General features: G+C 32.2%; 3 protein-coding genes across 4 annotated transcripts; 1 reads left to right on the top strand and 2 right to left on the bottom strand.

Annotated features, from left to right (window-relative positions):
- Nucleotides 1-182: 182 nt before the first annotated feature.
- LOC109131333 (uncharacterized) lies at nucleotides 183-1,023 on the bottom strand. Its single transcript, XM_019242182.2, has one exon. It carries the CDS (start codon nucleotides 843-845, stop codon nucleotides 345-347), a length of 501 nt encoding a protein of 166 aa, XP_019097727.1. The 5' UTR covers nucleotides 846-1,023; the 3' UTR covers nucleotides 183-344.
- Nucleotides 1,024-2,771: 1,748 nt separating this feature from the next.
- Nucleotides 2,772-3,749, top strand: LOC104768920 (basic leucine zipper 19-like). Its single transcript, XM_010493019.2, has 4 exons — nucleotides 2,772-2,999; nucleotides 3,107-3,197; nucleotides 3,286-3,412; nucleotides 3,496-3,749. The coding sequence occupies exons 1-4, from the start codon at nucleotides 2,839-2,841 to the stop codon at nucleotides 3,567-3,569; spliced, it is 453 nt and encodes a 150-aa protein (XP_010491321.1). The 5' UTR covers nucleotides 2,772-2,838; the 3' UTR covers nucleotides 3,570-3,749.
- A 3,387-nt stretch (nucleotides 3,750-7,136) lies between these two features.
- On the bottom strand, nucleotides 7,137-9,650 carry LOC104768919 (protein MALE DISCOVERER 2). Of its 2 annotated transcripts, XM_010493018.2 has the most exons (7): nucleotides 9,403-9,650; nucleotides 9,188-9,317; nucleotides 9,025-9,096; nucleotides 8,384-8,937; nucleotides 8,103-8,296; nucleotides 7,892-8,024; nucleotides 7,137-7,815 (listed from the first exon to the last, which is right to left on the bottom strand). In XM_010493018.2, exons 1-7 carry the CDS (start codon nucleotides 9,506-9,508, stop codon nucleotides 7,310-7,312), a joined length of 1,695 nt encoding a protein of 564 aa, XP_010491320.1. In that variant the 5' UTR covers nucleotides 9,509-9,650; the 3' UTR covers nucleotides 7,137-7,309. The 2 variants fall into 2 exon arrangements, with proteins under 2 accessions (XP_010491320.1, XP_010491319.1); XM_010493017.2 differs by having other exon boundaries at nucleotides 7,892-8,296; nucleotides 9,403-9,543.
- Between the last annotated feature and the right edge of the window lie 10 nt (nucleotides 9,651-9,660).

The raw sequence follows: 9,660 nt of genomic DNA, 5'->3' as shown, positions 1-9,660 counted from the left end.
TACTAGTATCTATATTTGTTTTAATTACTAATGATTAGTTTTCAAGTAAGCATTATTGTTTTTTTATTTATATATACTATGAATTTCCAAGTGCATAGTTTTTTTTACCTTTTAGACATTTTTTTTTTCATGTGAAAGAGGAATCATTTACAAGCTTTTTGCAGAAAGTAAAGAAACAATTATTTGTTTTTGAAGATCCAATTTTTTTTTTTTTTGTTTTTAAACACATTTGATTGACCATCTTTAGAAAATACATCCACTGCGAAAAAAAAATGATGTTGTAAAAAAAAACATGTACATATCCAAACAAAAACATTGCAAACGGTTAGAAATTTCTTAATCCATCAATAAACTAAATTCAAAGCCCTAAGCTTCTCGTGCCTCCATTCATTGTTAATTTTTGCTATAAACTCTTCTACCCTCGTTCTCAGATCATCATCTCCTTCCTCCTCTTCAACCTCTGCCTCTTTGTTCTCATCCTCATCCTCATCCTCATCACTATCATCATCATCATCATCATCATCATCATCACTATCATCATCAGCATAGCAATGGCTGATTTCTATGTCCTCTTCTTCGTCAGAACTTGAGTCATCGATCAACGGCTCATCTTGTGCACATGGAACAGCAGCAGCTATAGTCATAGCTTCATCATCATGATCATGAGAAGCAATGTAGCACATATCGTAGCTGACAGGGGTAACAAACGTGGGATCTTGTGAACCCATCGAACCAGGTTTTGATGAACCGGTGAAGATCATGACAATAATGAGGTTGCAGAAACAGAACATGAGAAGCGAATTCGAAGTGGCTTCTCCAATCAATTCAAACGCTATGTCCAACATCTTTGCAGCCTAAGGAAAAAAGAGAAATTAGAAAATATTGAGAAATATAGAAGAAGAAGAAGAAGAAGAAGTTGGTAGTTAATTCTGTTTTGTGATAGAACAGAGCTTTTGGCGGTATTTTATAAAGAGGGAAAAGTGTGTGCGAGAAGTTTTAATGACATGAGAAGCTTTGTGGCAATGAGAGGTGTGGATAGAAAGCTTTGTTAGATAGACATAAAGTAGAAATGAGTGTTGGGGTCGTTGAAATATATCTATTCTATAAAGTGAAGCTTCAATGTAATATTCCAAACCTGTTTAAATTAATAATTTTTGTAGCTAGTGAAGTTACTTGGCAACTGTTCATCCATCATGTGAGCAACTTTTATTTGTTTATCCTGTAAACAAATAAAATTAAACCAAAAGGCTTTCTTGGGCATTGTACTGTCACATGGATATTAGCATCATGTACATGTCATCCATTACCATCATCCTCGTTTAGGCTTTCCAAGTCAGGCAGAAGGTTCTCTGAAATTGGATAATTACTAAACCATCTAATTAAGAAGAAGTGTGCTCTTTTTTACTTCCGGGTACATAGAATGAAATTTCGGTGAAAACTACGTACTTGATGATTTTTCTATATTAACCACATTACCTAATCGTTATCTTAATTTTCCTTAGACTATAAATTATTTCATTAGCATATACTTAGAACTTTATAGCCCATATTATGCATGACATAATCCATCTCATATAATATACTATAGTCAAAAGTCATAAAATTTTTTTTTGGACCAAGCGAAGAAATGAGAGATTTATCATAAATTAATCGAGGGTACTTTTCAATTTTTAGGTAGATATAAATACCATTTATGAAAATTTTCTCATAAAATTTTCCTTGCATGTAATGAAGAAAACCAAAGCTCTAATCTACAAACATAATTTCGGCTACTTTTCATTTAAACTGAAAGCAAAAGTATAATTTCTCTCCTAATTAAAAAAAAAAAAAGTATAATTTCTCTCCTAAATGACTTTTTTTTTTTGTCAACAATGACTGTTCTTAATAGGCTTCACGAAGAAAACCTTAATTACAGTAATTACAGTGATTAGTGTAACACATTTTTTTCTTTAAACTTCTAATCATATTTTAAATTGTTTTATGGGTGAATTACTCAAATTTATTTCTTGTTTTATAGCTAGATATTCAATGCTAATCTACCTAAGCAAAAAAAAGTAGTTTGATAGTTTCATCAATTTAATAACCGGATAGTTCAAACTCGCATCGACCAACCACCGTAGAGAATACCATTTATATGGCCGTTTAGGCCGAGTTTTAGAATAAATGTAGTTTACAATAATAAAATATTAGAAAAGAAAAATTTGTTAAGGATAAAGTTTTAACATGTGGCAAAAATGCATTGGTCAGATATGTTCTTAAAACAGTAAAAATTAAGATACATAAAGAAAATGGAGGGCAAAATTAATATTTAATTAATATTTTCGTCACTATAAAAACAATACTTGACAATAGTAATCTTCTCATAACTAGAAAAATTTAGAATAAGGCTAACAAATTACTCAAACTTTATACAAAACTTATTCTATGAGCTTTCGTGTGGTTGAAACATCGTCTAGAGTGCCCCAAAATGATAACCAAGCAGGAGAGAAAAAAGTGTTTTAGTCCAATATGAACTTGAGCTAGGCTTCACCACTTATATGGCCGCCTATACCGAGTTTTAGAATAAATGTATTAGGTATAAATTGAAATAATAAAATACTATTAGAAAAGAAATTTTTGTTAAGCATAAAGTTTTAACATGTGGCAAAAATGCATTGGTCAAATATATTCTTAAAACATTAAAATCAAGATACATAAAGAAGATGAAGGGCAAAATTGATATTTAATTAATATTCTCGTCACTATAAAAGCAACACTCGACAGTAGTCTTCTAATAACTAGAAGAAATCTAGAATAAAGCTTAACAAATTACTCAAACTTTACTACAAAATTTACTCCATGAGCTTTCATGTGGTTGAAACGTCGTCTGGAATACCCCAAAGTGATAACCAAGTAGGAGAGAAGAAAAGTGTTTTAGTCCAATACGAACTTGAGCCAGGCTTCACCATTCATATGCGTCATAATATTGATCCTGCTACCGATCCTCAGAAGCTCAAACAGTTACAAGATCTACCTTCATATTGATATATATATATATATATATATACATATATATGTATGAAATCCCAATTGTCTTTAATACGTTTTTGTATGTAATTATATGTAGGATAATTGCAAACCGTGTTTCGGCTCATAAGTCAAGGTGGAAGAAGCTTCAATATGTTAAAACTCTAGTAAAGGGATCCATGGAGCTCCAAGTATACATATATATATATATATACATCTTCTTAATTAATTTCACATATATACTATTAGTACTACTTCATAATTCTTGTGTATATGCAGATGGCGGTGAATGTGATGCGTGCGAAAGTAAAGATAGCGATTGAAGAGAAGCAACGTCTAGAAAATGAAAAAAAACAGCTAAAGGAGGCTATCTCTGCTCGACTTCAAGATTATCTCAACAACGACGGTACATTAATTATATACATGACAATTAATTATAATTATATATTAAGAATTTCATATTAACAATATTATGATGCTAATTAATAGGTATTACTAACATGTATAAAGCGGAGATACAAAGGTTGAAGAAGAGCATGGCTCCGCCCACCAGTAGTACTTAGTTGATTTGAAAAACTCCTCTCTCATTTCTTCGATTTGGTTCATTAAGAATTGTTGCTTTTCGTCTCTTTTGTTGTTTGTAATTTCATTTGTTTCAGTTTTTCAGTCATCAAAAACATGTCAAATCAGTATGCATTTGTTTCGAGTATTAATTTCAGTTTGAATTATCTATTTCCTGTCAATATATTTCTTAATTATGAAAACTAATTAAAACATAAAAATAAGTGCAAAGTTTTTTTTTTGGTCAACAATGAGTGCAAAATTAATGAACAAAAACTTAAACAAAAATATTAACGTACTAGTGATTTATCATTTTTTATTGATGTAGAAAATGCCAACTTTGAGTTCAAATATATTTAAAACATAATTAGCAAAGAGGTTAAACAAACGGTTATATAATGATTCACGTTTTTGAACTAGTATTTTTTAAAAAATTATATATATATATTTAAAGCTGACATAAAAAATTAAGTAAACAGTTAAGTAAAATATGCAGGTACAAATATAATTTCCAAAAAGTACTCCAACTTTTAGCAAAATAGTAAAGGTATATGCATATGTTATTTGACCTTATTTTGTTCTGTATGTCGAATTTAAATTTATTGAATTCAAAATTATCATTTTCCTACAGTTCCAATTTCTAATTAATTATTTTTCTTTTTTTTGTCGTATTTGCTTCATGATTTTTTCATGCACAAAAAAAAAACGTTATCATAAGTGTCAAAAACATTTATTGGTGTAGAAAAATGTCAATTTTGGATTCAAAATATTTAAAACCAATTCAACAGAAAGAAAAAAAAGCTAAGCAAACAGTAATATAATGATTGACATGCATACACATATTCGTTGTAGTTTTTATTGGTGTAGGAAAGTCCTAATTTTAAATTTATTAGATTTAAAGCTGACAAACAAAATAAAAAAACGGTTAAACAAAATATGTATATCCCCTATATAATAAAATAGAAGTACACAACTTTTTTTTGTGTAAACTATATAATATGAGTTATAAGATTAGTTATTTGATAGGTTATAGGTTATATGAGTTTTAACCATTAGTCAAATCTCGATTTCAGATCCTCTTAAAAAGGATATTCCAAAAAAATAAAATAAAATCTGCACAGAATATTTTGTTAACCATATATAGACAACAAAATCTCAAAAATTAATCACTTTTTTGCGGATTAAGAGTGATGTTCGATAATACTAGCAACAAAATCTCAAAAAAAAAATTCAAGTTCTCATATTTAGCAGATGATTTTATTGCATAATGTTTTATTCACAATAATTTTTAAAAACAATCACATAAATAAAATGAATTTCAATCTGTGCTCTACCACGTGTCCTAATCTAGTACATTTATAATTTCCATAAAATACGTTAACTTTTAGCAAAATAGAAGATTTATATGCATTGCTTATTTTATCTTATTTGAATTTGTATGTACATTTTAGATTTATTGAATTCAAAATTGGCGTTTTCAAACACTTCCAATTTCTATTATTTTTTTTTTAATTTTAGAGTTATATCTGCTTTATGTAATTATGTTTTCCCAAACACACGAAAAATAAGAACTTTTTTTATAAAAACATATTAGTAAATCATGAGAAAATGTATTCGAATTGTCTTAGACCATCTCCACTCCAACAACCCTCCTAAATTACTCAAACATTAAATAAATATATAATTAATACTAAACTAATTAAAGTAACCCTAAGAAAACTTAAGAAAAATCATCATTTCACTAGAGAACTCCAAGAAGGTTGCTCAATCATTTAAATAATTAATTTTTTTTTTATTTATGTTTATGAATTATCAAACTTTAATAATCTAAAATGACAAATTTTTTTTTTTATATTACATAAAATAGAAAATATTTTTAAAATTTTTTATATTACATAAAATAGAAAACAATAAAATTTTACAAAATTTGAAATATTAAACATATTTTACAAAATTTGGAATAGTAAACATATTTTACAAAATTCGAAATATTAAACATATTAAACAAAATTCGAAATAAATTGTGCGGTTGCACCAAATTTTACAAAATTTGAAATATTAAATATATTAAACAAAATTTGAAATAAGATTTATTGCGCATAGTTGTATTAACCTGCATCTAAGTGCCCAGCTTCTTGTATGCGAGTTCTCTCTGTCACTTGTGCCAATATACTAGGAGTAGATAAAACAGGTCTATTATTAATAACGGGGCCAGAAAAGTGTCACTCCTACCTAAAAAAATATGGGAAAAATGTCATTAAAATCATGAACTTTCAAATTTTGGCCATTTAAATCATGAACTTTGTTGTAGGCCATTTAAAACATCAACTTGTGTTATTTAGCTTTTTTAAACATGAAGTTTCGTTGACCAAGCCAAAAAAGACATGACGTTAAATCCGATAATTGACCAACTAACAGACGTTACTATGCCGTTAGTCACTCCGTTATTGACAAAACGACGTCGTTTTAATGGAAGTTTAAATTTGAAAAATGTCATTTAAATCATGAACTTTTAAATATAGGCCATTTAAACCATGAACTTGTAAATCTATTTCATTTAAACAATGAAATTTCAAATTTATATCATTTAAACCATGAACAACCTGAAAATTTTGGTTATCGAAGCAAACCAAAGAGAGAAAGCCTAACCGTTCGGCGCAATTGATTTGGATAATCAGATTTTGGTTCGGTTTTGGTTTGGTAATCGGACCGATTGGTTTATTAGAAACCGCAGAAGTATATAAGCCTAACCAGCTAAACCGTTTAACCTACTTTAGTTTCTCTCTTCTTTTTTCGACTCTGCCACATGATGCGATTATAAGAAAAATAAAAAAGAACATCAATTCATCCTTCTTTTTCGATCTTTGTCATGTAATTTGGGGCTTTTTTTTTTTGTCTTGAGACTTTTTCATTTATTAGAACACTACACTAGAGTTTGAAGGATTGATCAGCTTGTTTTAAGACACTACACTAGAGTTTGAAGGATTGATCGCCTTTTTCATGTATTATAGTTTAAATGACATTAATTTGAAATTTCATGGTTTAAATGAAATAAATTTACAATTTCATGGTTTTAATGACATAGATTTACAAGTTCATGGTTTAAATGGCCTATATTTAAAAGTTTATGGTTTAAATGACATTTTTCGAATTAAAATTTCTATTAAAACGACACCGTTTTGTCAGTAACGGAGTGATTAACGGCACAATAACATCTGTTAGTTGGTCAATTATCAGATTTAACGTCATGTCTTTTTTGGCTTGGTCAACGAAACTTCATGTTTAAAAAAATTAAACAACAAAAGTTGATGTTTTAAATGGCCTACAACAAAGTTCATGATTTAAATGACCAAAATTTGAAAGTTCATAATTTTAATGACATTTTTCCCAAAAAAATATTGTCATTTAATAAAAAATAAAAAATAATACTTGTCGTTTGTATAATGGGCCGGGCCTATTATTAACGGGGCCAGAAAAGAGTGAGTCCAGGGATATAAATATTTGTTGTTTTTATAAAATATAGCTCAACTTCTTGTCGTTTTTAAGGCGTGGCCGTGACAACAAGATTCTGCAGACAAGAACTACTACTACATGATTAAGGTTTCAAAACACAAATTTTGTCTAAATATTGATCCAAACAAAACCCAGAAAAAGGAAAAAAATAATCTTTAGACTTCAATTTGCAGAGAGAAAGAGAGACAAGAGATGATACATTACATTACTGTGCAATTGATATATATATCTACACTTCGGTGGATATGATCTCCAGTTCCGCCCACCACGCCGGAGATCGACTCGGCAACGCAGCTTCCGCAGTTATTCCGGTGATATCTCTCAGCTTAACCACCACTTCTTTCATTTCCATCTTCTGATTCAAACACTCTCTAACCACTTCCCACATCTTCTCCATCACCTCCTCCTCCTGAAAGCTTTCCAAAGTCGGGTCTGCAACAGGATTGGTTTCGTCGTGGAGCAAAGAATCCGGATCCGGGATCTTTCCGGTGATGATCTCCTGCAGAAGGGTGGCGAAGCTAACAACGTTGGTCATGGGTTCAACTGAAGTAGTGCTGAGGAATGTAAAGTCTGAGACTTTAGCTGCGTAATCTGTTGCCAAGTTGACTGAAGAGGAGTTGAGGTTGGTGTGTGAGATGGGTTTAGGGTTTAGATTGTGCATATGTTCTACACAGTAAGCAATTCCCATTACGATTCTCATTCTCATTGGCCAATCCAACTGCTCTGCGTCTTGGTCTGCATCAGATTATTAAATTTAGTTGAAAAAGGAGATGGGGATGAGTTTATTGAAGAAGTTGCATTTACTACTCACCGTGCAGATGCTCGAAGAGGGATCCGTTAGGAGCGTATTCGAAAACTAGCATTCTGTTGAAGGGTTCATCTTCATGGCAGTATCCGATTACATTGAGGAAGTTCTTGTGGTTCACTTGAGATAACCTCTGTATCTGCATTGTTGGATTGTATGTGTGTTTAAAGAAGAGTAGAAATAAAACTAGAGTGTAGAAGGAGGTTTCTGATGTTACCTTCTCTTGGAACTGTGTTTCGTGATCCACTGACCAGTCTTGGAGGGAACCAGATGCGACTGCTAGAACGGCGATTTCAGAACCGGTGGAGAGAGTGCCTTTGTAAATGGTTGCGTCTGAGGATGTGGAGCCTATGATGTTACTGAAATCTTCACAGGCAGCTTCTAGTTCTGATAGCTTCAGCTTAGGAATATCTTCATAAGTCAATGATACACTAAACTCAGTATCACCAGTCTCTGCTATGTTAATGAATTAGAGTAAAGGGGAACAGTGATGAATACCTGTAATCACAACATCTTGAAGCTGGCCACTGCTCCCAGTTGCCCCCCATGGCTTTATCATTTTTACCTTTTGGTTCCAGAGAAGAAAGAAGATCACCAATACAACCATGACGCCAACTACACCTACTAGCACTCCAACTATTATGTAAGTCTTATGAGATCTCTTATTGTTGCCATCATGAGGCACACCTGAAAGCTGAGGGGGTGGAGACTGAGCTGGTGGAGGGAATACTGGAGGCGGGTTTGGGGTATTGGCTTGGATTTCAGTAGGAGGGTTTGCACGTTTCATCCGCGGAGGGGCTTGGGATGCAGTAGGAGGGGGAAGGAAGGAAGGAAAATTTATGGGGACTTCCTCTTCCTCCGTAGGCGATGGTGAAGGAGAAGGTAACGGGGGAACTGCATCAAAGCCACCAGGGGGAGGTATCTGAAGAAGCCTGCGACCGAAGAGAAATGGTTGGCCAAAGTTGTTGTCACACAAATCCAAGGTCTCAAGCTCCTGCAATTCTGTTACCTCCTCAGGTACTATCCCGGAAAATGAATTGTTTCTAAGAATACTGCAAACAAAGAACAAGGTAGTTGTAGATGCTATACGTATCTATTGTGTAGTTTTGAGGAGTGTTGAAAACGATGTTTCTACTTACAGGGATTTCAAGTGAGTTAAGTTTCCGAGTTCTGGTGCAATTGTTCCTTGTAGGGAGAGATCTCGTAAATTTCTACGTTATTAAGACATCAAATTTGGAAGAAAAGTGAGATTTAGAAGAGGAACTTATCTCTTATGAAGGATTGATTTGGAGTATGACTTACAAGATGACAACTCTTCCATCATGTGAACAGACAACACCGGACCAAGAACAATGAGAAAGCTCTCCCCAATTCATCAGAGCTCCAAACGGGTCTCTTTCTATTCTCTCTTTGAATTTCATTAGCGCCATTGCTGCAAAAGACTCAGAGTTGATCCATACCAGTCAATAGTTGAATAGACTCAGAAAGAAAGAAAGATGAAACAAAAGGTTATGTACCATCTGTGCTGAAACAGAGACCAAAGGTGAGATTGTGAGGAAGAAAGAAGAGGAAGATGATGGAGAATGTTGGTCGGAGTAGTCTCCACCGTTGATCGGAACTCATCCTTTTGGATTTTTTTGTTGGAGCAGTTCAAGTCGTCGTCAAGAAAAGAAGACAAATCAATGGCTGCTCCTTTTTATATCCCACCTTCTTCATTTTCTTTTGTTTCTTTTGATTTGTTGTTATTTTGAGCAACAAAACAATTATGACGTTTC

This window comes from Camelina sativa, chromosome 20 (assembly GCF_030686135.1).
Source record: "Camelina sativa cultivar CO46 ecotype springtype chromosome 20, ASM3068613v1".
NCBI lineage: Eukaryota > Viridiplantae > Streptophyta > Magnoliopsida > Brassicales > Brassicaceae > Camelina > Camelina sativa.
The sequence above is the reverse complement of the archived record's forward strand: the minus strand, read 5'-3'. Positions and strand labels throughout refer to the sequence as shown.